Here is a 27909-nt window from a genome sequence, read left to right as displayed (position 1 = left end):
CTCTCTTCTAACCTAGTTCTGCCGTTTCTGCCATTCGACTCTCTCATAATGGCAGAGGAAACGAAGGCCACCGAGGCTGTTCCCCAGTTCGGCTTCAAAAAGCGCTCCAGCAAGGCCAAAGCCAACTTTCGCAAGAAGCCCGCCACGCCACCTCCGGCCTCCGACTCCGATTTTACCTCCTCCGATGACGAAGAAGGCCGGCGCATTAAGAGGAGGCGCAAGAATGTCGCAGTGACTGCTTCATCCGCTACCAATGCCGCTCGAAAAGAGACCTCCGCCGAGCAACCCTCCGCCGGTCCCGCTCCATTGACATCGAGCAACGACGCAACCAAGAGCGCCAACTGGCACGATGAAGACTTGAGCGCCAAGAACCTACTCGGCTCGACACGAGCGCGCCCTCGGGAGTCTCAGGAGGCAGCTGGGCTAGATGGCACGTATAAGGGCGCCGCCAATTACACATCCTTTATCCAGAAGAACCCAGATGCGCCGACAAAACAGTTCGGTCCGATCAAAGCGCCTACCAACGTGCGCACGGTGACGGTGATGGATTTTGCGCCCGATGTGTGTAAGGACTACAAGCAGACAGGATGTAAGTCGATCTCAACGTGAACCTCTGGCCGATCCAGTTGCTAACTAATTTGTACAGTCTGTGGTTTCGGTGATTCCTGCAAATTTCTTCACGCACGAGAAGACTATAAGCAAGGATGGGAACTCGATCGCGACTGGGAGGTCGGCACCAATGGCAAGAAATTGGTTGGGCGCGTCGTATCACAGCGCAAAGGTGCAGGCATGGCCGAGGAGGAGGACGACGATGAGGACGAATTACTGGAAAGCATTCCGTTTGCCTGCATCATCTGTAAGAAACCCTACACAGATCCTATCTTGACCAAGTGTGGTCACTATTTCTGTGAGTCCTGCGCCTTGAATCGCTATCGGAAGAATCCATCCTGTGCTGCTTGTGGCGCGGGAACTGGAGGTGTGTTTAATGTTGCGAAGAAGCTCACTGCCTTGCTGGACAAGAAGCGGGAACGAGCTCGCAAACAACGTGAGGAGGCGCTTGCCAATGGGGAAGAAGTTAGCGATGAAGAGGAGGAAGATAGCGATTGAGGAGCCTCTTGAAATGCAGCTGGCTGCATGGCGCTGACTCTATCTTCTGATGTGAAAATTTTAAGTAATAGATTGGAGATCTTTCTGAAAACAAGTACCCGGCGACTAGTGGTTACATACCCATAATATTTCGTATCATGACAGGACATTCCGAGGGCTTGACTTTTTCTCATTGTTTACGATGATGTCTTTTCCAGATTTCTGTATGTAGAGCTATCAAGATGTACGCCTGTGAATGAAACTCGTATCCAGTGCTTTGGCCTTCCAAGCCAACTATGAATCCCTTCCTACGAACACGTTCGACAGCAAATCACCGGCTGTGTGCAGAGGTTGACGGAGTTCACCCTTACGACCTACAAGAAGGATAATTACAATTGAATAGCTCGATCAACGAAGACTGATGCTGGTCCCGAAATGGAAAGAAAAGACTGATCAAATTTGTCCCGAGTCTTGCAAGCTCAGCGATTGATGTACATGGATGAGTCCTACCAAAGATCAAATCGAGCATTACCATCTTGGAATTGATCAATCAGTATGGCCAATGGATTTATCAAAGCTATAGGAACGTGCTCCTGCACGTGTGTCATCTCAGCCGACCATATTTCAAGTTGGGTTAGGAATTGCGCAAACCAAAATCATCCTAGGTGAGGAGCTAGACACCTATCTATCATCGCCAAGAGACATGTTTGCGGCAGCGTTGACAAAGTCGACGGCACTAGACTTTGCAAAGCAATTTCCTCACCTACGAGACTTATCATCATCCGATACGATAACTCTGAGAACGGGCAAGATGAGGACAGACGAGACGCGGCGTTGGCGGATACAGAATTAGCCCATCGTTTCGAGAGAGGCAGAACTCGCAAGGATAACCGAAACCTACACTCCTTGGGAGGTGGGAGACTGCGCCTTCTCTTTTTCTTTCTTTCTTTTTGCCAGGATTCAATCTGAGTGGGTTGGTTTGGATCAATGGTTGCAGATGGCTCCTTTCATCCCAGGCGAGGGCCGCCGTTGAGCAGGAGTCCACGTGTACTTTGAGCCTATCTGGTGATTTGGTTAATCTATCTCATGAGTCGGTCTATGAGCGGGGTTCGTGTTTCTAGCGTGAAATTCTATCAGACCAGACTAATCTCGAACTAAAATGGCGACTAATGCAAGGAAACGCCAAAGGCTTCTAGGTAGTAACAATAAAGGTCATGGTCAGAGTGACACTTTGACACTTTGACAAGGTGACACCTTGTGACGCCTTGACGCCTTGGCGAAACAAATTTCCGAATGTGTCCGACCTTGGGACGTGGACTTCGACATCAGATCAGCCCCTCGATCGAACATCCCCTCCCCCGGCCCCGGAGCGCCCAGAGCGCCCTCTGGCGAATTGAGGAAGAATCAAGGTAAGTTGCCAAGTCGTGGAGGGTTAGCGAGCCACGCGGCGCCTGCAACTTCACGGTGGTTGAGCACCGTTGCCCAATGAAACGCTGGACTTCCAGGCTATCACAATGGGGGTGAGATAGCAGCAGCCGAGACCGGCCCCATTGCCAGAACGGCATTTACCCGCGGCTTTGATAGACGAGACTGCAAGCTGCAAGCTGCAACTTCAACTGCAACTGCAAGGGCAAGGAGGGGCTTGACGCAATGCCGCAACAAAGGTCAACCCGCGTGGAGCTGATCCGTAGTCGGGACAGTGCACACAGTAACTCGGTCCTCGAGCTTACAGTACAGTACTCCGACAGTTGCCCACTTGACAAGGGCCACACCATCATCGGTGCGCTGATCAAGTGGTGGGCCTTTCCTCCGTCATTGCCACAGTCCACACTCCCGCGAGGCGACGGGCTACCGAGAATGGTCTTCAACGACTTCGACTCCAACTTCCAACTTCCAACTTCCAACTTTAAGGAGGGAAGAACTCAGTCGTGCCCCACATCGAATACGAGACTAAAACTGATAGCTCGGTGGAGAAATACGTCCAATACGTCGTACCCGGCCGGCGACTGCTTCTTGCACGGCGCCATGTCCATCTTCCATCTTCCATCTTCCATCTTCCATTTTCCATCTTCCATCTTCCATCTTCCATTTTCCATGTTTCCATGTTCCAGGTTCCCACCATTCCCCCTCTGAACTTTGTTCCATTGCCACGTGCGAACCGTGGTACCCATAATACGCGGATTGAACCAACTAATCAAGGCGTCTGATTCAAGGGTCCACCTTAGGGGCCATGGTCCTTGCGCCTGTCGCCTTCAATTTCCATGCGCCCTTTAACCTAACGCCTCAGGGGGGCTACGCAGCCCCTAGCCAAGCTTTCACCTGCCCAGGGCCTATGCGGCCTCTAACCATCCCCGGTTTCGACTTGCGGCCCCAAAGTCCCCCTGAGCCAGTCCGATTCCAGTCTTGCCTCGGGGGACCCAGTGGCGTGGGGCACAGGATGACATTCTAAGTTCAACTCGGCTTAGACTACTTGCATGGCGAAAAAGAAAAATTAAGAAAGCATGGGCCCTCCTCTAGCTCGCCCTGCATCCCGCCCATCCTCTTCTCTCTTTAGACTCTTTTCTTAGATCGTGCGCGGAAAGGTTATCTTTTCGCGGCCACTCTTTTAAACCTTTTTTCAACACTCTCCTTCTCCTTATTCTCCACCGCGACTCTGCCCGAGACCGGCTTCCCACTCTCTTCTCCATCTCTTAATCTTCCCCTCACGCACGCGTCTTGCATTCTCTCACTCACTCGCTCTTTTTGTCTCTCTCTCTCTCTCTCTCTCTCTCTCTCTCTCTCTCTCTCTCTCTCTCTCTCTCTCTCTCTCTCTCTCTCTCTCTCTCTCTCTCTTCAGTCCTTTCTCTCTCGATCCTCCCCTCAATGGATCAGTGGTTCCTGGTGAGGTGATATTTGGTACAACCGGGAGCTTCGCCAAAGGGCATCGCTTGCACTGTGATTTATTGGCTTTCACAATGAGAGGTGGAATGCGTCTCGCATTATGCGTGACGGGCGTGCTTCTTTTTTCCTCTATCTGCTCGAGGCCCATTTACAGGACCTCTGTAATCAGTACCGCGCTGGCGCATACCTGGTGGACTGGCTGGATCGCAATGGGCCCGCCCACAGCCCGGCCGACAGCAACACCGCCCCGGGAGACAAAGTCATTGTGATGGCCAAACTGGAGGAAGAACCCGCCGATTGGGTGGAAGAACAACTACCTGAGTACGTTTACTCCCTTCAATTCACCTCACCTCGCTAACCCCCTCCCAGCTGGCAACGAGCCATCTACGTCGTCAACCCTACCCAAGAGACACGAACCGACGCCAAAGTCCTCACAACTCCAACAAACAAAGGCCATGAGTCCATGGCCTACCTCACCTACGTGATCGACCACTACCACGACCTTCCCTCAACAATCGTCTTCCTCCACGCCCACCGCTCCGGCTTCCTAATGGCTTGGCACGTCGACGCCCCCCTCCACGACAACGTCGCCGCAATGCGCATGCTCCAACTCGATTTTGTCCAACAAAACGGCTACGTCAACCTCCGCTGCAACTGGAACCCCGGCTGCAAGGAAGCCCACCGTTATAACACCCACGTCACCGACCAAGTCTGGTTCGACATCTTCGACGGAACAAGCACTCCAGCCCTCAACACTTCCTCGCCCTACCAAACGGAGTCCAGTACCCAACGCTACCTGCGCAAACCAGACCAAATCGGCGCTGCATGCTGTGCCCAGTTCGCGCTTAGTCGCGCCCAGGTGCATCTCCGTCCACGAGACGATTACATCAAGTTCAGACAATGGATTATCGACACAGAACTGAGCGACGCCTCGTCTGGACGAGTCATGGAGTTCTTGTGGCATGTGATTTTCGGCATGAACGCTGTCTACTGTCCGGATGAGGAACTGTGCTACTGCCAGGTTTACGGCCAGTGCTAAACTAAGCGACTTGCACATATCAAGCGATTCTTGTTAATTTTTTTTTTCGCATACCCGGCGCCTTCATTTTCTATTTCCTGCGCGATGTCGCAGTGCCTGGCGTTCGATTTTATGGGGTGGTGGTTCGATTCTCTTTACAAGAGTTGGAGTTTTTATCTGTAGATGGGCTTGATGCCTGCTATTCAGTTCGATCCTGAAGTATATAGATATACTGATATTTCAGTCCCAATAGAAGACATATTGTCATTTGCATTCATACTGGCTTCAAGGGTGCGTTGTGTAGATTGTTGGGGGGTGGATCGACTCCTTTAGATACACGCCGGTCTAGACCTAGCGCGGAGGGTCGGTGTGAGACCTGTCCGGTATAGGGGCGGCCGAATAGCTGTTTCAGTTTAGTTAAAAATCTCCTCTCTTTTTAAAGATTGGCGCAAGGCTAATTTCCAATAGTCTTTAACTACCGAGGATTTCAGACATCCACCCAGGAGATATTGCAAAACGGCTTAGTATGCTCATTTTTAATCGCGGACCTTGTGAGTCATTTCATAGGGGTTTCTTTGCAAGTCTCTTGAGATCTTTTTGCTTATTTTTAAGACACCCCTTCAGATGATGATTTATCAATCAAGCATGGGCAGGTCTCCGATGGGAAGTTCATTAATAAATTGGAACAGAGTGTGTACCAATGTCATGATTCGTTATCCACATGTGCAGTTAGAGCAAATCCAAAGCTGATAAGCGGTTGACTCAGGACTTCTGCTCAAAGTACTGCTCAACCCGATCCACCAGATCGGCCTTCTTCCCAGCCGCAGCTCGACCATGAGAGACCAAGAACTCCTTCAACACAGGCATTGTAAGCTATACGAGAGAAACAATTTAGTCACATAACACCAAGAAATCAAGGAAAGATTAGGTCTCACCTTTGCTACTGTGCCCTTCTCGAAGTTTCGCTTGATCTCATCATCGAGTTCGGAAGTACCACCCTCCGTTTTCACGCGCTTCGCTGGGTGAGCGTCCGCATCTGCAGTCTCGGGTTGTTCCTTCGGGCCGCGCTTAACGAGTGTTGACTTTGTGGCGGCGGTGCCGCCGAACATTTTGGCGGATTGAGCATCTAGTTCTTCGGACCAGGCGAGGACGTAGTCTCCCGCGCGCTGACATGTCATTAGCTATGTGCTGCATTCTTTGGGCTAGAAGGCCTTACTTTATCAATTTGTCGGTATCGAGGCTTGGTCTTGTCTTCTGGTGTTCCTGGGTGGTCTTCGTCCAAAGCCAGAGCTTGTAAAATGCGGTAATGCCATTGCAGGGCTTCGACGAGTTAGTTTAGCCATATAGCAAGAGCGCAAGGTGACATACAGGGGTTTGGGTATTTAGTAGGGTCGTAAACGGCTTTTGGAAGCTGTAATTGCTGAATAACTGCGCGCATCGTATCGATCAGTGGTTCTGGTGCCACGTTCATAGTGGACTCGGGATTCTTTCGAACGTCATCTGCATAAGGAAGAGGGATAATCCACATCCCAGGCGGTACCTTCTGCACACCATTCTCATCTATCTTCTCAGCACCAGCAATCATAGCAGACAGGGTTGGCGTGGAGTTTTTGCGGGGAATGAACCAGACCAAGGCCATTTTCTCGTCTTTGAGAAGCTTTTGATGAAGGGCCGAGAACACACGCGTCGAGCCGATGTAATCTTCTTCGGAAGGATAGATGAAAGAGGGATGCTTGACGTTAGCCCAGATAGGCAGCGCAGTGAGTGGCTTGAAGCCGATGATGCGGATGACAGGATCCCCGAAGTTTCTCAAGGCCTGCTGCTCCTCGATCGTGAAGGCAACCTGCTCTCCACCAAATTTGTATGCTTTACGAATATCGTCCTTTTCGACTGCTTGTGCAGTATCATCTGCCATCTGGGTGGTGATGCCCTTGACGATCTGAGGCGTTTCTCCTCCAAGCCAGACGTAGCAACTTCGAGCTGGTTCTTGTCGCTTGAGCAAAAGATAGCCACTTACTGATATTTTGAGGTTGGGTCCGAGTTCCAGAGGGACATTGGAGAAGAGTGATCGCCGTGGCACCGACCTGGAGTTGATACTTGATAAGAGAGTATTGAGAAGTGATATTCCGTCACCCTTTCCAGTTGTTGCGTTTGTATCGGGCTGAAGATATGCCGGTGCCTCGCCATCGCTGGGAGAGGTTTTGTAAATGATATCCTGTGGTGGATCAGCACTATCTCTACATCTTCGAATACACTTGAAAGACATACATCATAGAATTTGGATGTGTCAAATTCATGGTCGGGACGAGAGATGGGGAACAATTCAATCGTGACCCCGAGATCGTACAGATCTCTTGCACGGACAGTTGCAGCAGATCGAATACTCTTGTTGTCGCTGTGCGGGTTATCGTCATCGGAAACAATGAAAAGGCGCCGGGAAAGGAAGTTCGGAGCCTTGGAGGTGAAGATCTGGTTTGCACAGAATAGCATATTGGCCATTGAGACACGTTCCTCTGATGGCTTCAAGATCTCCCGCGCCACATTTTCATCTTCTGCCAGAGATCGCAACTCCTTCACTTGCTCCGCCGATGGAATATCGAGGTCGGTAAAGAGGTAACAATGAGGATAGGAGAGGTCGGCGCTTTCGCCATCCTCATCGTAGAATTGGGATGACTCGGTGCCATACAGCAGAATCCCGATCATGTCATGCGGGTTGGATATGATGCGCTGCTGCATCAAGTGATATGCGCATTTTAAAGCAGCCGACGCCGGGGATTCTTCACCGGGCTTCTTAGGGTCCGCAGAAGGACGAGGCTTCAGCATGGAACTGCTAATATCGATCGCGAACAAAACGGCGTCTTTCACGGACCTGAAGCTCTGAAAAGCAATAACATTAGCAACGGGATCTATACTTCGAAAGTATTCAGGGAGCACTCACGGTCTCGTCGAGTTCTTCCTCCTCGAAACCCTCATCTTCTCGCGCGGAATTGTCATCTGCCATATTGCTCACAACGTCTTGAAAGGTGGATAGGTGAAGAAGAAAAAGAAAAAGAAGGCTCAGCCTCTACTTTGTTCCACTGCTGCTGCCTTGACGCGCTTTGAACGCGGGGAGACGCGAAGGTCATGTGACAAACGTCACTTAGAGTTGCTGACGCTGTCTGCGGGTTCATTGGCTGAGCAAGCTTTCCGCGGCCTGGCAACTTGATTCTGCGATCTGCAAAGGCCTTGAATCCATATCTTGAATCGGGCATCTGGCTTTGTTCGAGTTTATTGCATTGTGCCAATTGCTCATTCTAATATCATATCCAGTCATGTCCTTCCGCATCCCTCTTGCGATCCCCCGTCGGATCTTGAGCAGTGCTACAACCTCGGCACTCCGGCCCGCGACAGGCGGTTATGTGGCGTGTTATAGCAACCAACGTCGCGGCCTCGCGACAGCAGTGCCACCGGTAACGCAAAATGCAACAGGATCCAAGGGACCGACCGCAATGGTCTTCCTGAACATGGGTGGCCCATCGACAACGAACGAGGTGGAGGATTTCCTGAGCAGACTATTTGTACGTGTCTTCGGGATAGCTTCACCGACATCGGTGGTAGAATGTTGGCTAATCTGTGTCTTCTTACGCTTCTACAGACCGATGGCGATTTGATTCCTCTAGGCCGATTCCAATCCTACCTCGGACCCTTGATTGCGAAGCGCCGGACTCCGAAGATCCAGAAGCAATATGCAGACATTGGAGGTGGATCGCCCATCCGCAAGTGGTCTGAGTACCAGTGTGCCGAGATGTGCAAGGTGCTTGATCAAATATCCCCGGAAACCGCGCCGCACAAGCCCTACGTCGCATTCCGTTACGCTGCCCCCTTGACGGAGTCGATGTATCAGCAGCTGTTGGATGATGGATTCGGAAACGGAAAGGGCGGTCGTGCTGTTGCTTTCACGCAATACCCGCAGTACTCCTGCTCCACGACAGGAAGCTCGCTTAATGAGCTCTGGAAATGGCGGAACCGCATGGAAGGAAAGGATGCTGACCCTGCTGGGGCTATTCAATGGAGTGTCATCGACCGGTGGCCGTCCCACCCCGGCTTAGTCGAGGCCTTTGCGCAAAATATCGAGGCCCAGTTGAAGACATACCCGGAGGAGAAGAGGGATAAGGTGGTGTTGCTGTTCTCTGCTCACAGCTTGCCCATGAGCGTGGTCAACCGCGGTAAGTAATATCTCACGTTATTTCATGAGACAGATAAATTCTAATCCATGTCTCCTTTGCAGGTGACCCCTATCCCTCCGAGGTCGCCGCGACCGTTTATGCCGTCATGCAGCGACTGAAGTTCAGCAACCCGTATCGTCTATGCTGGCAATCCCAGGTCGGCCCCTCTGCGTGGCTTGGGGCCCAGACGAGCGATACCGTCATGCAATACGTCAAGCGCGGCCACACCGACCTAGTCCTCGTGCCTATCGCTTTCACTAGCGACCACATTGAGACTCTCTATGAATTGGATCTGGAGGTCATGGAAGAGGCCAACAGCCCTGGTGTCAAGCGAGCTGAGAGCTTGAACGACAACCCGACCTTCATTAAGGCTCTCGCCGATGTTGCTCATCAGCATCTGAAGAAGGGGGAACCCTGCTCTGCTCAGATGACACTGCGCTGCCAAGGCTGTAAGAGTGACCGCTGTCTGGAGCAGAAGAAATTCTTCGCCGGTAAACAACACGGGGATCTTGTGATGTAGGAGACCTTGTAGGTTTATTATATACAGTTTTGGATTTCCAGTTGCATGTACATAGAATAATAAGGCGGGGGCGTTCTGGTTAACCCTGAAATCTCAACTGCATACACGAAAATGCTTCTTTGCCCGAGCGTTTGCCTAAAACAAGATTATTCGTTTCACAGCCGTTCCAAGATAACCAAGATTGTGTGGCATCGGAGTTATCGGACTCAACCCCGGCCGCGCTATCGAATCCAACTTGATTGATAAGAATCGCTGACGCAGTGTCGCATTCTCTCCCCTCAATCCCGAAGCCCCGATATCTCATCCCTGTCTCAACGGTTCTCTTGATAGTGTTCAATTTCGTTTCCTTTCCACAATGCCCCGGTAGGACCGAAATTGTTTCACTGTTATCATGGAGAATGAGGAGCTTTTCGTAGGCGAATCCGCGCTCGACGCACAGCAGCAAGCCAGGAACATCCGTCGCACGGCAGATGGGTCCAAGCAAACTCCCCTGCAGGTTCACGCCGAACCGCTGCTGGCCGGCGATGACTTTGACGATGGACCACCGCATTATGAGGAAGACCCGCGCGATATTGAAGCCCGACCGCGATGGAGGAGACCGTCCGTAAGTGACTCGTGGCGCTCAGATTTGAACCTTCTAACCGTCGATGGCAGATCTGGTGGCTATTGCCTTTCGGCATGCTATTCACGTTGGGCTTTGGAGGACTCGCGGTACCCAGGATTAACTTGATTATGTCTCTAATTTGTCGCGATTATTTCTCGGAGAGGATGGCCAAAGACCCTAACTTCACTGTGCTTCCCATTGTTTTTGGAGATGACAACGCCCAGTGCCAAATCCCTGAAATTTCGTCTCTCGTCGCCCAGTGTCAGCTTTACCTCAATCTTGTCACCGGAATCATTTCAGCGCTGGTCAGTCCTCGATTAGGCCATATGTCAGATCGTTATGGCAGGACCAAAATTATCGCGATGGGCGCGATGGGCGCAGTGCTCAATGAGATGATCACCGTGATCGTCGCTTCGCGACCGGAGTCCTTGTCCGTCAATTTGCTCTTCATTGGAGCCGTGATGGATGGACTCGGCGGTTCATTCACCACGGCGCAAGCTCTAATTCATTCCTATGCCACGGATTGTACCCCTCCCGACAGGCGAAGTGTGGCATTTGGCCTTTTCCACGGAACTTTGTTCCTTGGCATCGCTGCTGGACCCAGTGGTGCTGCATACCTGATCAAGCAGACTGGAACTGCTCTACCGGTCTTCTACATCGGCCTGGCATGCCATATCATCTTTGTGCTGTCTGTCTTTTTCGTCGTTCCCGAGTCTCTTTCGAAGGAGCGGCAGCTCGCAGCTCGTGAAAAGCACTACACGAAGCTGGCAGACTCTGAAGATGTCAAGTGGTATTCGTGGAAGGCCCTTAACCCGATGAAGCTGATCACTCCGCTCGCGATCCTTCTACCCGCTGTTGGTCGACCGAGTGTGTTGTTCTCTAACCGCCGGGGTGCCAGTCCTGCTCTTCGACGAAACATTGTTCTCCTGGCTGCTATGGATACGGCCTGCTTCGGCATTGCCATGGGCACTGCACAGTTGATCATCATCTATGCTGCTTACATGTTCAACTGGGGTAATGTGGAATCAAGTCTGTTCGTGTCCATTATCAATGTGATCCGTGTAATCAACTTGTTTGTGGTTCTCCCCATTGTCGCACGCTTCTTCCGTACCCCGACTCCCAACGATGGGACAATCCGCGGATCTGACATGCTGGACATTGTCATCATCCGTCTGTCCATTGTCTTCGATGTTTTAGGCTATGTCGGCTATGCCTTGTCGAAGCACCCGTCGATGATGGTGCTTTCCGGGATTGTCGCCTCACTAGGAGGAATGGGCTCGCCAACCTTACAGTCGTCCCTTACCAAACATGTACCACAAGAGCGCATCGGCCAGTTGCTTGGTGCTACAGGCCTCTTGCACGCACTTGCACGAGTTGTCGCGCCGACGGTCCTCAACTTGATCTACAGTCTGACTGTCGCTACATACCCTCAGACGGTATTCATTTGTCTAGCAGCACTTTTTGGTTTGACTCTCTTGATGAGTTTCCTGATCCGGCCTCATGGTGAGTTTTCATGTCTCTCTTCCCCTCAAAATCCGATTAACGTTTATGTAGTCACTGTTGAGGACGAGGCTGCTTCTGATATCGTGGTTGAAGCGAACGAAGATGGAGAAGATGAACACGACCGGCTCCTCTCACGATAATTGTGTCTTAGAAATAATCATTGGCCGTACTTCTTTTTCAATAGTGAATTACTAAATGAGGGTCGACAATTTGTGTTATCGTATGATGCTCGACTAAAAACAACCAGCCGATCCCGGCCATGGGGTACGGCGGGTCACACGGACCATTCGCGCAGCTTTCCTGATTCCGAAAAAAGCTGCCCATCCGAGTTTACGCACCTCTCCCCGAGCTGCCAACACCCTCTATTCTTTCCTTTCCTCCCCGTTTCACTCCCAACACCGCCGGTACAAGTGATGTTGCAGATCACTTTTCCCATCTAGTATTTTGCCGCTCAATTCGCTTCCGCGAGGCTGGCGAGCCCGGCGCGTTAGCCCGCGGCCAACGCCATCACCATGTTCGCCAAAGCCGCCAATTCTACACCGGTCGTTCCCTCGCGCAATGCCCTTCGGACCCTCCGCCAATTAGCTCTCGCTGGAGGCACAGTGGGTAGCTGCTGCGCTCTTGCAGCGGTCACCTATGATGTCCATCGCCGAGTCCGCGTAGCCGAGCAGATCGTCGAGAACAAACGCATCATACACACCTCCGCACCCAACTACAATGCGAAAGCATCTGCACAGCGTCTCGCCCACATGATGGAAGCAGCAGAGGCGGGAAACTTCATGGGTTTCGAGTCCAATAAGTCCAAGAAGTCGCAGGCTGCGGACATGGCCGCGGAGTCCAGTGATTCACCTTTGCCAGAACCTGCTTCTGCATTGCACTTGCCACAATTTAGCCAAATTCCAGTTGGCCTATTCAACTATGACGGTTCCGATTCCGCCTTGAGATACGACCACCGCAACAAGAAACAGCTGGCCCATGAGGCTAAAAAGGCGCAACGCGCTCGTGCACTGGGCAAAGTGCCTTTCGATGAACAAATCCGTCAAATGATCATCCAGGGCAAGGAAATCCAGGCCACGAATATGTTTATCAAAGAACATAACAAGACGAAGACCCCCAACGGGGCTTCCTGGGACAGACGACAGCTCGGATACCACCTGTTCACTGAAAACTGCAAGAAAGGGAATGTGTTCATCGCCCGGAATCTATTCCACCGCATGGAGAAAGTGGCTGAGATTGATTCCAAGATCTGGGCAATGATGATGCATCTGCTGGCGAAAGAGGGACACGTGGAAGCAGTTTGTGCCGTCTTCGAGAAACACCGCTTCAAGTTGCAAGTCCCTGAACATCTACTGGAAGTCGTCCTCCGATGCCTTCTTGAGTCCCGACGATTGAGTTTGGCCAAATGGTTTTTCTTCAGCCACATCAGGCATGACGTGGAAGGTGGTTTATGCGGGGCATACCTCGATGGAGTATGGAAGAAGGCTCGAAATACCGATCTGTTAGCAGATGAATTCCGGTTGGTACTGAAACATCTGTCTGACCTGGAGCGCAAACCAACCGAGAAGGTTTTCAACCCGATGATCAAGGCTTTCATCGACTCTGGGAAACACCAAGATGCTGAAAATCTGGTTGCTGATATGCCCGACAAGTACGACGTTGCTCCTGGATGTAGGTCAATTGGCTTGCTGTTGTATGGCAGAGCTGCATTGTGTGATTGGGAAAGCGTTATGGATGGGTTGCGCGATATGCATGCGCGTGGGTTGACCGGAGAAAGGCGCAACTTCGCCCGCGTTTTCGATCGTCTCCTCCTGGAGTACTATCCGACTCACTCCGGTCGAGAAACCTTTGCGTTCATTGTCAATTCTATCAACGACTTTGACATTGTGCCTGACCGAGTTCTACACCGTCACATTCTCGAAGCTTTGGTTGAAAGAGGCGACACTGATATGGTCACGCAGATCACTCAAATGAGTCAGAAGCGTCAATGGAAATCTGGCATCGACAAAATCGCTTTTCAGAAGATCTTGAACGCTCGCCGTGTGATGATGCAGTCGACTCCTGTCGGATCGTGGAACATGATGAAGGCGGCAAAGAGGCAATATGTGCAGGTCGCTTCCTCCCGGAGCATATTGGGAGCCAGTGTCGAGTCATACTCTCTGGATGGTGATAGTTTAAAACCCGTTCGCCGCAATGCTGAAACGAGCTATCGCGAGAGCGTGGACGAGCTTGCTGCCAAGAAATCCATCAATCTCTATATGCCGTTGGAAAAGCGAATGGAGCAGTTCATCCATGCTGGCCACTTCAATAAGGCGAAGGTCACTTTTGACAAGGCGACAGAAGGCGGCCATCCCATCAAATCAGTCCACCTCTCACTGGCTGCCGTCGCCCATATTTTGGAGAACGGCTCGACTGACCTGGAAGAGGTCCGTCAAAGCATCAGAAAACAATGGCTGGAATGGAAGAATCGGCCGACCATTCGATACACCCTTCCTTTCCCTTCATTTGTGCCTGTATTTTTACAGCAGATCGCCCAGCTTGATAGATCTAAAGTCCGCGACTCGACTCTATACAAGTCTGCACTGATGGAATTCAACAATATCTGCGCTGACACGCCAACGCTCATTGTCAAGAATCATGCATCGGTGGCCCTCAGCCGGCGCCTGATCAAAGAGGGTCGCCAAGTGATGGCAACTGAAATCCTAAAAGCAGTTTACAAGTCCAAGTGGCGCAAAACTCTCAAGTTCGACCAAGTTCAGCTCAAGATGCTCTTCCGTGCCTTCGCTATCGAGAACAACATCCGGGGTATCTGGTGGTGTATGTCGACTGTTCTGACTCGTTACGAGCGGCCCTCGCGTTCATTCGTCGCTGAAGCCGAGCGCCTACTTCCCATGCTTGAGAGGAGAGTCGCTGGAGTATCCGGCAACGACCTGAATGTCATTCAGCAACTCGTGGAGATGCTCAGGAAGAAGGCTGCTAGTGATGATCCTACACTCTACGCCGTTAGCCGTCATCAAAAAACCAAGATGAGGACCAAGCTGGCCTTGCCTCATCCCGTCACAAGTTACGGGCATTTATCAGATGAAGCGATCGACGCAGTTCTCGCGAATTTCGACGAAGAGGTGGAGTTCGACCTGCTTGATAGGGCCAATAACCCCAACGATGAGAACGTTCTGCTGTGGTGGGGAGAGAGGTCTATTACTTCTGAGCACCGCCTCTTGCCTGAGCATCCGGATTACCCCGAGCCCAAGGCCCTCCGGGACGAGAGGGCTGTGCATCTTGACAATCGGGTCAAGCACAAGCAGAACATGCATTCGGCCATCGCCAATGAATCAGACTCGCCTTTTGTATAATATGACTGTATATAACATCTATCCAAACATACCGTCCAGCTTTTGGACTTGAAATATCTTTTATTGTTCTCCAAAGTTAAATGTCCTTTAGAATTTTCGTAGAGGATATCTTCAAAAGACTCCTTGATCGAGTGTTGCTAGTCCTCTGTCTTCAGAGGCACCCAACCAACCTCAATAGCATTACAAAGCCTCGTCCTCGAACGAGTAAAATCAACAAACACCAAAAACACCAAGCGATTGAAAACTCACCTAGAACCGAAGCACAGCTCCGCGAACTGAATATCCCCATCAGCGAACTTCTCACCCGTTTCTTCAAGACTGATTGAGCGCGCCGTATCTGATCGCAAAATACCAAGCTCAACACCAGCCTTGGCAATAAGACCCGTAACATCCGTCCATCTATGGGTCCCGGCACTCGAGAAGTAATGTAATGTATTTGAATCAACCTCATCAAGTTGCCTTGCCTTGGATATATGTCTGTCTACCTAGATGCATACTACGGGATACCAAATTTACAGGTGCTTCGGTAGTAACCTCTCAAGAATTAGACCAAGATTAGAAAAGAGAAATGGGAAAATTGATAATACCAAGTAAGTTACAGCCGATATAAGAGAACTGACAATCATGGTTAAACAGTATGTATAGAAGAGGAAGGCGGAGAAGGCCAGACTTTCACATGTCACGCCACCCCTTTCTCAACATTTGGAAAAAGATCAGCCCATACTCTTCGAATTCGAGCCCGCAATTCACCCGGACCTTTATAATCGAGAATGCTCCTGCGGCAACGGCCGCCTTGACAGTTTCCACCGTTCTTCAAATCTACCACCATGGCATCCCTCAACGGCCATGCCACAAAATCTCAAAAGGCCGCCGAGCGCCGCATTGAACACCACGAGGGCGATGTCGTGATCGTTGGCGCGGGCGTCCTGGGCTGTGCGCTTGCCGTTACGCTTGGAAGACAAGGACGAAGCGTGATCCTGCTAGAAAAGTCGCTGAAGGAGCCCGATCGCATCGTCGGTGAACTGCTGCAGCCGGGTGGCGTGCGAGCACTGGAGCAGCTGGGCCTGCAAGACTGCCTAGACGAGATCGACGCCATCCAGGTCAACGGATACTACGTCTCATACTTTGGGGAGCCGGTCTCAATTGAATACCCAAAGGAGAATCCTTCCACGCCCGCGCCCTTAGGACGGTCCTTCCACCATGGCCGCTTCGTGATGAAGCTGCGCCAGGCCGCTCACGACTGCCCCAATGTGACTATCATCGAGACCCAGGCTACGGGCCTGGTGACTTCGTCAACTACACAGCAGGTTTTCGGTGTTGAGTGTGTGACCAATGATATGAAGGATTGCTACTTTGCCCAGCTCACCGTCATCGCCGATGGCTACGCCTCCAAGTTCCGCAAGACCTACCACCCACACACCCCCAAGGCCAAGTCAAAGTTCTGGGGCCTGGAAATGATCGATGCCAAACTCCCCGCCCCTAACTACGGTCATGTCCTCCTCAGCGATAAGCCCCCAGTTCTCATGTACCAGATCGGCACCCACGAGACCCGCGTCCTCGTGGATATCCCCGAGAACCTTCCCTCTGCGTCGGTCAAGAATGGCGGTGTTAAGGGCCACCTACGGAATACAATCCTCCCCACGCTCCCGAAAGAGGTTCAGCCTATGTTTGAGGCTGCATTGGATAAGGGCCAGCTACGATCTATGCCAAACTCGTTCCTGCCTGCTTCAGCGAACAAGACGCCCGGATTGATGATGTTGGGCGATGCGCTTAACATGCGGCATCCGTTGACGGGTGGTGGAATGACAGTGGCACTCAACGATGTCTGCTTTATTCGCGACTTGCTTAGCCCCGAGCGCGTGCCAGACTTGGGCAAAACAGAGCTGGTCCTGAAGCAGCTCTCGCGCTTCCACTGGATGCGAAAGAAGTCTTCAACTGTCATCAACATCCTCGCACAGGCTCTCTATGCTTTGTTCGCCGCTAATGGTCCGTCTTCATCCACCCACTTCTGAAACGAAACATCCCCCACTAATCTTATCTTAGACCCGAACCTCCTCGCCCTCCAACGCGGCTGCTTCCGCTACTTCCAAATGGGCTACATCGACGGTCCTGTCGGACTTCTCGCCGGCCTAATCCGGCAACCTCTCGTCCTCTTCAACCACTTTTTCTCCGTCGCATTCGTCTCCATCTGGGTCATGTTCACCGAAACTCCTTTGACACAATTAATCATGTTCCCCATCCGATCCATCATGGTCTTCTGGACGGCATGCGTTGTGATTTTCCCATATATTTTCGCCGAGATCTGGAGTTGATGGGCCTTGGATAAAAGCTCTCCTCCACGCCCTTTGATGCACATATTAGCAGCGGCTCTATTGTCTTAATACCGCTTTATCTTCTCCGCTTGGGTCTGTCCTACCCATGTGATTTAATCCCGTCTTGCCAAAGACCTGGCTATTGGTGTCTTGTGTCGCCGTGTACTATACCATACGATTATCTTGTCTTGTCATGTCTGTTGTATCATCAATGCCGGAATAGATAATGCAATACTACCTTCCACTGAATAAAAACAAAGTTAGTCAATGACGTTTCCTTCGTTGCAGTGTAGTATTTCATTTCTCTATGAAGAGAGATGTCGTACATTCCCAGGCCTTGAGCTCCTACCTTGAACCGAGAACTAATTCAGCCCCATTGCCTAGGAAAGTAGAAAAGTATCACTTCGAAAGGAAAACATCAATGCCCAGCATAGGATGCGCACCCTCCACATCTTGAAGTAACATACTTTATACCCTGTGACAAAATTCCTATGACGGCAATTGTACTGGCGATGGCGCAATGAGGGAGCAAGGGCTGAAGCAAAGCATAAAGAGCGAATATTCCCTTCTGTACAACTACTTCTACCCTCACTCTTACTCTTACTCTTACTCTTACTCGCTTCTAAGATAACCCCGAGGTCTTAACTGTGATCTTTTACAACCTTACTGACCGCTTCCCATGTGCTTAGACTGCTGGCACATATGAGACGCTCGTTTCCCTGTCAAAACGACCGCCCGGACTGTCTCCCAAAAGTCCCTGGATGGTCCCTATAGACGTCAACCCTGGCGATCAATTAATGATGATCGGAAATACAGGCAAAGCTGCAACGTAGGAACCTTCAACAATCAACTCACTACGCAATATAAACAGCCCAATTTTTCGAATGTTTTTTTTTTTGTTCTTTTCATTTCACTCATTCCATGGCAGGTAATCTTTTTATACAGAACCGAAAAGACAACCCCAGAAGCTAGAAAAAAAAAAAAAAAAAAAAAGAAAGATTTGAACCGGGTCTAGCCTCAAAAACAGAGAAAACTCCAAACAGCTGCGGAACATGTTTCGTAGCCTGCCCATGGGATGCGATCTGAAGATGAAGTATGAAGTTTTGAATGGAGGAAAGCCTCAAAGAAAGAAAAGCTATTCGCCTTTCTTCTAATGAGCTTTCCAAAGCTAAGCAATGATGATGGTGAATGCGCATATGCGACCTCCTTTGGACCCAGACACCGGAAACAAAAATATGATGAACAAGTAATGGTTGACATTCATTTGACAAAGTCGTACAGATTTCAATGGGTTTATGCGAATGTGGTTTGGTGCAAGAACGAAAAGTTGGGCGAAGACGGTCGACGACTGGCCGGGCAGTTCGGCGACTGGTCTGGGAAATTTCACTTGAGAAGTGTAGGAGGAAAAGAAAACTCTCGTCAAGAAAATAAAAAAAAGACTTAACCGCCTTTACGCAGCGCTTCGTCCGTGGGAAGAGGTTCGGGGCCGTTTGTCCCGTTACGAGGTTCTGCAGATGGTTTGCCGCTCCGACGGTTCTTTTTCTTCGTCGTCTGCCAGCCGTGATTGGCCTCGGGCGTGCCGTTGGCACCACCTTTCCGAAGCGGGTGGTCCTTGGTATCCCCGTGAGATGACCCGTTATGCGATGCATCATGCCGGCCCCTCTGCTTGGGTTTGTGACCGTGATTGACCCCGTTGGCTTTCTCCGAAGAGTCTGCTCCGTTGGTCTTCCGCTTCGAGGATGAGTTCTGCTGGCGAGTCTCGTTTCCTTGGTGCGAGCCTGTAGCCTTATCGTTGGACGTGGAGCTCTTGGAATGAGTGTGGTCCTTCCCAGAATGGGCTCCATTCCTGTGTCGTTCGGAGTTGGACTTGGTAGAATGTGACCGAGCAAGCTTTTCGGCGTTCGACAAATGGAAATTCTGCAATCGGCTTGCCAGGAGCTCTGGCTGACCATTTGCGTTTCCTTTCTGTGACTCGCCATTGGTACTGCTCGTCTTCGGGGTCTCGAACGGCCGGGTGGAGACTGGAGTCTGATCTATATCAAACGGACCCGAATCTTGGAAGTCTTGCGACAAGGAATCAGAGAAGCTAGCGGGCGTGTTGATGGTATGGTCATCGGATGTTGACGTGTAGTGAGTTACCGCGGAGTAAGGATCAATCAGGTCAGACGCATACGTAGGGCAGTGTTCACTTGTTGCACTAGGATTCGGAGGTACCGAGCCATCCACAATCAGAGGTCCAGAAGAAGCTGCAGGTCGCGAGGAAGACGAGCGTTTCGGCTGCGACGATGATCTCAGCGGAGCTGGTGTAGGCGACTGGTCAGCCCGGGTGCTTTGTCCATCCGATGAGAGCCCAGAAGACCTATAATCCGGCTGAACTGGCAAAAAGTGTGTGTAGCCATTTTGAAGTGCAAGCCCCATAGGTGATGCCATCGCATTCTGCTGATAGAGCTGCAGTTGTTGAGGGGTAAGGTAATAACCCATCACTTCCTGAGTCCGTCCTTCGTCCACAGAGTCTGAGCGAGACCCGTTGCTGGGAAGACTATTTGGGGGCATTGCGCTCTCATCCCCACTGCCTTCTCCACCTTCTGATGGCTCAGGAGCTGACCGTCCCTTCAAATCAAATGAAGGATCCAGAGGCTGTGGGATTGCGTAAAGCGGCACAAAATGCTGGAGGGGGAATTCTGCGGCCGCGCAGGCTGAGACTGCGCCCTGAATGACCCGTTCGGTGATCCATTTGCGGCAACAGAAGACCGCCGATGATTGCGACGAAGGTCGGGGACAGCGGAAGAGGCAGAAGGCGACGAAGGGTTGGTCACGGCACCTTGTGTGCCCGCAGCACTCACTGAAGCGTACGTTGGGTTGACAAAGGACAGCCTTTGGGACGTTGGCGTCAAAGGAGTAAGTGGTGGCTGATTCACAGTTTCAGATCTTGAACGCGAGTTTTCATCTGCTGAGAATTCCTGTTGCTGAGGCATAGGAAACTGGATGAAGGGCTGACGAAGGAAAACAGGCGGAGGCCGCCCGGTGATCAATGCTTGATTGTGCAGCTGCATCCTTAGCTCCTGTTCCTGCGCCTGAAGAAGCTGGATTTGTTGATAGAGCTGATCATGCAACAGGAACTGTGCTTGCTGCTGAGCATGTAGAGACAAGTCAGACGGATTGTTGCCATTCGTACTCTGCTGACGAGAGGAGTTGACCCTGCCCGTATTGGATGTCCGACGGCCACCAGCAAATCCACCTCGAGAAAACTGATTCTGAAACCTGCCTCCCCGTCCGCCACCCCGGCCACCGCGTGTGGGTACAGAAGGTGTGAGGGTCGGTCGTGGTTGGGGCGGTGGTCGTTCCCATGTTCGCTCTTCCTCCGGTGGAAACTCGAATTGTTCACAGCAACCAGCTAAATCACCCTTCGCAATATACCCAAAGGCTCTCCGCAACTCGATATGCAAGCCTCGGAATGACGTATCATCTGCCGTGTTCCCCAAGTTCCTCGATGTGTTGAAGGGCTCCTCCACACAAAGCCGATTGTTCAACGAGAAGGTCCAGCCTTTGACATCCTTGGAAACCAACCCACCCTCACGTACCGAAATGACGTTTTTCTCGTAATTCAACTCATGACCATAGTAGCGGAAAAACGCAAACAACAATTGGCCCGAAGTCTCCCTGTTCTTCTGACCAAATTGCTGCAACGTGTCGAGATCATCATCGAACGAATAGACCACCCCGTCGGGGGTAGCCTTTTTCTGATGAGGGCGAGCTTGCAGACTGGGAACGATGGGCGGGTTCCTTGTTTGCAAAAAATTGATGATCAGACAGATCCAGGTGTAAGAACTCAATGTGCTTCCGAGCGCTGCATCATTGAGAATCCGTCGTTTCGTCCAATGCTTGACCACCATCGCCAATACCCGTACCCGCCGATCACAGTCGACATATGTCCGGATCATGCGAGTGTTTTCCAAGGCCAGGGTGTTGTTCACGTTCATGTCGCACGCCAATCTCAGCTCCGGGTCCCAAATTTTCACAATAGGAACCTTGGCATGAGAAACACAGACGACTCGTTCCATCCCATCTAAATCAATCATGTCAGTCCGAATCGCAACCTAAATTCTCCGAGCATCATCCTTACGCTTCGCCAAAACCTCTGCTAGCAGACACACATGCTCCAGCGCCTTGTAATCGGTCGTGATACAAATGTCCACTACACACGAGTCAGCTTCTTGTTCCCCTGGCCAGCAATTTGAATTCCACCCCACGTACCATCCGAGTCGCTAGAGCACAGCTTATTTCCCGAGGAGCCAAAGACCTTCGCTTTGATTTCGTGCCCAGGCCATTGTTCGTTAAAAAGCTTCTCTAGTTTAGCGACCAGTTGCCGCCGTCGGTCGTCGCTCTCCGCCGAAGGTAATAAACGCTCGTAGAGTTCCTCGATGTCTTCCGTCAATTTCTTCTCCTCCTCCGGCGTAAGTTTCTCTTTCAATGCCTCCTTCTCCTCCGGCAATATATCGGACCCCATGCTATACGGTATTCGTCTTCGAAAATAAGCCATGGCCGTCTCATATTTACAAACAGGCGCCGGTTTTCGAGTCGAGGGAGGTAGGTGTATGGATTCGGAGTGCGTCGAACGGGGTGAGGTGCTTCCGCGGGCGGGGGACGGCGTCCGGGAGTGAAACGAGAGAGTGCGCGCATGTTGGTAAGGGGTCGAGGGGAGGGAGCTCGATTGTTGCGAGTTCAATGGTGGGCGAGGAGGGATCTCGGACGCGTCGGACTGCGGCATCCATGCCATAGTGCGAGGCTGATCCGAGGCTATCGGTGAGCTGTCACCAATGTGATGGGAACGATTTGCATTCCCATCGATGTATGGGACCATATAGGAATTCTTGCGACACCAGTCTGTTGTGACTCGGCGACTCGGTTGCGAAAAGGATTCCACACTCCACAGACGAGAGCCCCTCTCCGGGTCCCACTCAATCGTTAATCGCCAAAGGAGCCCACAATAATATTTCCGGAAGTCGGTCGCGGCGCAGAATGCTCGAGTTGTCCAGGACGGGGAGGAGGTAGGAAGTGGCGGTTGTGAGGAGAAGGTTGTGGGTTTATTGCAAGTGCGGGAGTGGAGAGTGGAGGATAATCAATCGTCCACGATGTTGCGAAATTGGAGGGAGCCGGAGAAAGAGGCAGAATTCCACTTAGGCCCAGGTATGCAGAAATGAAATGAGAAAATAAAATCAAAAAGAATAATCTCAGCCAGGAGTCTTGGGAACAGAAAATATACGGGACAAGGTGTCGGGGGTAGCGAGTTGCAGGGAGGTGCTCGGGCGGACCGAGTCGAATCTGAGGACGCGGTTAAAGCGGTGGACTGAGACTGGGATCGAAACCGTGCATACAGAGAAGAGGAACCGACCGGGGCTCCGATTGAATTGAAATAGACGAAGAATCGAGGGCGCGTAGGTGGTGAACGTGTAGAGGTGTAGGTGTGAAGATGCCCAGCCCCTGTCGGCGGTAAAGAGGTAACTGGGTAACAGCCGACCGCACTCTTTCTCTTCTCTCGCTGTCTCTTTTCTCTCCGCCAAGTCAAACCTGTCAAATCCGACAGAAAGGTGCAATATGCAATGTGAAATGTGATGAACAGAGTTCTTGTAGACTTGGGCAGATGCGTCTGCTCTTTACACCTGTGACATGCGCGGAAACAAGGAATGTACCTGCAAATAGGAGTATAAGACAAGCGGCGGAGTATATAGGAGACTATTGATAGATCACCCAACTTTCGGGTCTTTGTCTTTCTACAAAGCATTTCCCACTCATTTCTAGCAAGCCCATCAAGCCCCTTTCCAAATGTACGCAATGTGCATGCAGGTACCATGGAATGGCGGAGATATTGAGGTCAAGCACCCCTTTTGGATCGTCGTTCTGCACTCCCCGCGATCCTGCGCGTTTCGCACGTGCGGGAAAACACTATAACCTAATTTAGAGATGAAGATGTGATGTGACCCGTGATTTCACCTGTATCGGCCTCTCTGTCTTTCTACATTTTTTTCTATGTACTCCTTTGACACACTTCGCCTTCTGGACCCCTCGTTTCAAGTCGATAATCCCGTTGAAAGAGCCGGCACGTTAATTGGATCTATTTTCCTCCTAAGGGCTCGGGCCACTATATGGCACCTCTTTGTACTCGGTTCTCTCGGGGAGCTCCTGGTTGGCTACCACCTAGCTCTTACTTGAAGGCGCGTTATGTGCTTCTCTGTCAAAGAGACTCGGTTAGATTGGTTCCGCATGACCGGATCAAGAGGGAGCCCTGAAGCTAGCCGGACTCCGGACGACAGAACACGGTGATACTCTCCGGAGGGTTCACAGCAACGCAACTGATGGGAATAAAGTTCCTGGGGAAGCCGGACCCGAGGTTCAAGCACGAACATGTATGGTGCCTTGTCTGCATCTGAGAAGCTACCTAGGCTAAAATGCTAAAATGTTAGAAAGTTAAAATAATTTGGAAAACCCTTGGTATACCACCTTGGAAGTGAAGGTTCATTTCCACGACTGCCCCACCATCCATATATACGACGCGGATGAAACGGGCCAAGGGGCCAGGCTGACTGCAGGAGTCGAGCACCGAGGGGCTCTACACCTCCGGGCGCGGACCTTGCGGAAGAATATAAAAAGGGCCCCACCCGCCTCCTGAATTGACCGAGTGATGCGTTGGTCGCACGGGCCAACCTGACTTGAAATGCTACTGCAGCTCAAGTCCTTCCGTGGGGTTACTGGGAGAAAAAAACCCTCTTCCAAGGGTCTCCAGAGTTTCCAGAGTTTTCCAAGGTTCCGTGCTACTTCCTTGAAAGACGGCTCGTCACGGGGGGACTTGCATGCACCGGGTGCAGAGCGCATTGCAGCGTTGCCATCAATGTACAGCATGTTCTGCGATGATCCCGAGGGGTTTCGGGTGATCCATCACTACTTCGGTCTTATATCCGTGTATTGCATGTTTTGACAGATTTCTACCTGCCTATAAAAAAGAAAGCCACGGTCTAGTCAGTGCTAGGTACCGCGCAGTGCATCTATGTCAAAGCAAAAACCAAGAACAATGGCAATGTCAGTACACGAATCATACTGGACTTGGGGAGTCGGACACGGTTCTTGTGACGCTTAGGCGCACGCCCCCGTGCGGGCATCCAATCTCCGGTCACCGGCCCAGTTTGAAGACGAAGAAGTGGAAATCGCTGCAGCGGGCTTGCCGGGAATTGCCGCGTTGGAGATGTATTTCTATACCTGTACCAGGTATGTTCATTCGCGTGCATTCCTTCTGGAAGTGACTTCGCTGTATCTATCTATGTATCTATGTACCCGACCTAAAGCCCTGGAGTGAACACATACACACTACCGTAAAAAAGCAAACGACAGAAGAAAAACAGAAGAAAAAAAAAAAAAAAAAAAAGAGGAAGGCGTCGTAACGCAACCCAAGGTACCTACAAATACCCTAGGAACAGGTAACTACAAAGTAACTCTCAGATCCACCTGAGAAGCGAGATTATTACAAAGTAAAGGTTGTCCTACTTGGACTCGCCCGCGGCCATCTGGCCCCCCCCCCTCCTCCTCCTCCCTCAGCGAATCCACCCACACGCCCCCAAAATAGGCTGGACCCTCTCTCCTTTTCCTCTTCTCTCTTTCTTCCCTCCCCCTCCCTACCTGCCTCGTTGACTCGTGGTAGCCTTAATTTCAAGAGGCTCCTTCTTTGTAAGTCCCCCTCGGATGTTCCCCGGACACTGTGAAAAACCCGATCCCGGAGACCCGCAATCTCATTTTCACCAAATTCCCCAGTGTTCGTGATTACGTTCTATTGGGATCGAGATTCAAGATTCGAGACTCGAGATCTTTGGTGTTTGTGTGTCGAGTTGACTTTCGTTTGTTGTGGCCCTCGGAACTGACTTTTTTTTTTTTTTTTTTTTTTCTACAGATCGCCTCAATCGGATCATCTGCTTCGCCGCTTCCACCCCCTGAACTGTCGCCGTTTGTTTCGAAGATTTTCTTCCCTACGACCATGTCTTCGTACTACGAACCTCAGGGCTGGCAGGCGCCTGCCGCTGCGCCGCGCCAGGTGTCGTGGGAGCAGCCCGTGCCGCCCTCTCGGTCAGGTATGGCTTCATCGTTAACTTGGTTTACTGGCACGAAAAACTCATGACTTTGGTCTCTAGGCTCCAGCTCGGTCTCCCAGCGTGAGGACAGCCCGGCTTTTTCCTCTCAATTTGACGGTATGCACACTCTGTTCGTTAAGCGATCCTCTTTCCCACGCTTGTTTCGCCTGTTATGTCGCCCGGAGAAGAAAAAATATCGGACTTCGCGGCGGACGGATACCGAGGAACGTCGAGATGGTGGTTTCGACGAGAACTCCGGGGAGCCGGCGATCAATGCAGAGGACATGGATGATCGAATGATTTAAAGGGAAAATAATGCTGATTTGTTTCTGCAGAGGTTGATCGTGCGATCGACAATCTGGTCAAGAGCGGGAAGCTGTGGAATGCTCCCCGCCGGGACTCGATGCCCATGATGATGGGCCGTCCCTACCCTGAATACGGTACGTGGCCACGCAACCGACCGACCCGACGTTAAATCTAATTCCGACGTCCCTCAGACCCTCGCATGGGTGGCGGCCCTCAGCGACACCACTCGGTCAGCGAATTCGAGGGCTCTCGGGCGCACCCGTCCGGCAATGTGCAGGGCTTCTACGCCTCGCAGCGTTACCAGGGTCGTCCGAATGAAGTAGAGCAAATGATGCAGGCGAAGCGTCGGATGGCGGCACAGCGTGAACGGGAGCTCCGCAACTATCATCAGGAGCAGCAGTACAACCGAAGTACGTGGTAGCGTGTGCTTTTCTCTTCCTTCCTGCTATATTCCCCCATCTTTTTCTTCTTCCTTGTGCATCTATGTATCCGTCGGCCTTGTATAATATATTGGTTTGGCTTCGTTCATTTTTCGAACTGGGTTTTTAATACTTCTCTTCTTAAGGCCTCCTCGCCGAGATGTCTGCAAACAAGTCCGATCGCTCTACCAGCCCCGCTGCAGTGAGTGAAGAATCCCGTCGCGAGCTTCTCGCCCGTCAGCACCGAACCCTCTATGGAAACGAGAGTCCCGCCTTCTTCCCCCCGGGCCCTCTGTCCGATGAGGCTGCTCGCTCCGAGAGCCAGCCCGCTGGCACTCCGTCTTCCGGAGTTCGTGGTGCCTCTCCTCGTGGAGTGGACCCGTTCGGCCTGACGCAGTCTGGATCTGCTGCTGACAGTGCCTCCGGCTTCCAGTCTCCCTCTCGCGCGAACAGCACCTCCTCGCCTAGCTCCGCTATCAACGCCGGCTTCCCCGAACAGCCTGTCACCTCGACCTCCTCGCCCGGTGCCGACTCGCCTTCCTCCCGTCAGCCTTCCTCCAAGCCCAACACCGGCCCCATCGGCTCATCTGTTGGCCCTATCGGTTCTCGCCCCATTGGAGGTCAACCCGCTGTTCCCTCCCCCAACCCAGCGCTGAACAACGCCAAGCGCTCGACCACCCCTCTCCCCTCGCCTCTGGGCTTCGGCTTCACTCCCGGTGAAGCTGCCGCCGCTGGCGAACGCTCCACCTCCGCTGCCTCCAACCCAGCTGCAACTGCTTCTGCTAATGGACCTGGTCCCAAGGACGGCGGTGTCGGTCTGGGCTGGAGCAACGGCAGTGGCGTCTGGGGCTCCAAGAGCGGACTCGGCGTTCAGGCCTCCGTGTGGGGTTAAACACAATTTCAACATCTGTGTTGGCGCTACGGCATGCATATTCACCTTTTATCTTTCCATTTTTTTGCGGCGTTATGTGAAGAAAACGGCTTACATTATGAAATACGGACTTGCCGGTACATACATGGCAGAACTGCTGTTCTCCAATGATCTAGGTTTGTTATTTTGATTCTGGGCTGGGGTTGAACTCTGGGTGGAAGAGGTGCTGCTACTGTTGGAGTGGGCTTGCTTCTCCGTCTGGAGCGAGAAAAACAAAAACAAAAACCCAGCAAGCCCTCCCCCTCCAGGAGTGGTATCTCCATCTTAATCCTGTTGAATGTTGAATCCCATCTGGTGCCATGTGGAAGAAAAAAAACGGATCGGATATCGAATATCGGATACTGGCGCTGTTCGTGAAGTCCACGGAACTCTCATTTCTCGGTGTTCATCCAAGGTATTTTCGTCTTTGGTCTTGGAATTGCGTCTATTTTGGGCTGGGGTTGGTTTTTCGGTATGCACATTTGGGTTTGGTCGACTTGTGGCTTGTCATATATTATCTTTCAGAGGGGCGAATTGATCTCGAGGCTCTTTTGGTCTTTGTTGTTTTTTTTTTCTGGTTGGCATCGGCGATGGGAAAATGCTGGCAAGGGCTATGCTGATGTGAAAGTTCACTGGTGTCTTGTTGGGTTCTTTTTTTGTTTTCCTCGTCGATATGGATATG

The 27909-nt window shown here is 51.6% G+C and overlaps 9 protein-coding genes across 9 annotated transcripts; 7 read left to right on the top strand and 2 right to left on the bottom strand.

Annotated features, from left to right (window-relative positions):
* Positions 1-48: 48 nt before the first annotated feature.
* Positions 49-1107, top strand: N7443_003630 (U2-type spliceosomal complex subunit CWC24; the record flags this gene model as incomplete). The annotated part of the gene is made up of 2 exons (XM_056883686.1): positions 49-589; positions 647-1107. The coding sequence occupies 2 exons, from the start codon at positions 49-51 to the stop codon at positions 1105-1107; spliced, it is 1002 nt and encodes a 333-aa protein (XP_056741964.1).
* Positions 1108-4066: 2959 nt separating this feature from the next.
* N7443_003629 (DUF3431 domain-containing protein) lies at positions 4067-5005 on the top strand (the record flags this gene model as incomplete). Its single annotated transcript, XM_056883685.1, has 2 exons — positions 4067-4287; positions 4336-5005. The coding sequence occupies 2 exons, from the start codon at positions 4067-4069 to the stop codon at positions 5003-5005; spliced, it is 891 nt and encodes a 296-aa protein (XP_056741963.1).
* A 741-nt stretch (positions 5006-5746) lies between these two features.
* Positions 5747-7985, bottom strand: akuA (uncharacterized protein; the record flags this gene model as incomplete). The annotated part of the gene is made up of 6 exons (XM_056883684.1): positions 5747-5857; positions 5920-6150; positions 6201-6304; positions 6353-7199; positions 7253-7861; positions 7923-7985. 6 exons carry the CDS (start codon positions 7983-7985, stop codon positions 5747-5749), a joined length of 1965 nt encoding a protein of 654 aa, XP_056741962.1.
* Positions 7986-8295: 310 nt separating this feature from the next.
* On the top strand, positions 8296-9709 carry N7443_003627 (ferrochelatase HEM15; the record flags this gene model as incomplete). The annotated part of the gene is made up of 3 exons (XM_056883683.1): positions 8296-8541; positions 8619-9189; positions 9252-9709. The coding sequence occupies 3 exons, from the start codon at positions 8296-8298 to the stop codon at positions 9707-9709; spliced, it is 1275 nt and encodes a 424-aa protein (XP_056741961.1).
* A 391-nt stretch (positions 9710-10100) lies between these two features.
* N7443_003626 (putative tetracycline-efflux transporter) lies at positions 10101-11956 on the top strand (the record flags this gene model as incomplete). The annotated part of the gene is made up of 3 exons (XM_056883682.1): positions 10101-10313; positions 10364-11816; positions 11868-11956. The coding sequence occupies 3 exons, from the start codon at positions 10101-10103 to the stop codon at positions 11954-11956; spliced, it is 1755 nt and encodes a 584-aa protein (XP_056741960.1).
* A 372-nt stretch (positions 11957-12328) lies between these two features.
* Positions 12329-15166, top strand: N7443_003625 (pentatricopeptide repeat protein; the record flags this gene model as incomplete). Its single annotated transcript, XM_056883681.1, has 1 exon — positions 12329-15166. One exon carries the CDS (start codon positions 12329-12331, stop codon positions 15164-15166), a length of 2838 nt encoding a protein of 945 aa, XP_056741959.1.
* Positions 15167-15993: 827 nt separating this feature from the next.
* On the top strand, positions 15994-17478 carry erg1 (squalene monooxygenase erg1; the record flags this gene model as incomplete). The annotated part of the gene is made up of 2 exons (XM_056883680.1): positions 15994-17152; positions 17210-17478. The coding sequence occupies 2 exons, from the start codon at positions 15994-15996 to the stop codon at positions 17476-17478; spliced, it is 1428 nt and encodes a 475-aa protein (XP_056741958.1).
* Positions 17479-18918: 1440 nt separating this feature from the next.
* Positions 18919-22255, bottom strand: N7443_003623 (uncharacterized protein; the record flags this gene model as incomplete). The annotated part of the gene is made up of 4 exons (XM_056883679.1): positions 18919-20174; positions 20246-21544; positions 21602-21673; positions 21733-22255. 4 exons carry the CDS (start codon positions 22253-22255, stop codon positions 18919-18921), a joined length of 3150 nt encoding a protein of 1049 aa, XP_056741957.1.
* Positions 22256-25498: 3243 nt separating this feature from the next.
* On the top strand, positions 25499-27209 carry N7443_003622 (uncharacterized protein; the record flags this gene model as incomplete). The annotated part of the gene is made up of 5 exons (XM_056883678.1): positions 25499-25592; positions 25653-25709; positions 25928-26032; positions 26090-26308; positions 26464-27209. The coding sequence occupies 5 exons, from the start codon at positions 25499-25501 to the stop codon at positions 27207-27209; spliced, it is 1221 nt and encodes a 406-aa protein (XP_056741956.1).
* Between the last annotated feature and the right edge of the window lie 700 nt (positions 27210-27909).

The sequence above is a fragment of the Penicillium atrosanguineum genome (assembly GCF_028827265.1).
Source record: "Penicillium atrosanguineum strain IBT 20685 chromosome Unknown utg000003l_segment0_segment0, whole genome shotgun sequence".
In the NCBI taxonomy this organism is placed as follows: domain Eukaryota; kingdom Fungi; phylum Ascomycota; class Eurotiomycetes; order Eurotiales; family Aspergillaceae; genus Penicillium; species Penicillium atrosanguineum.
Note: the sequence above shows the minus strand (reverse complement) of the source record. Positions and strands in the feature narration are given on the sequence as shown.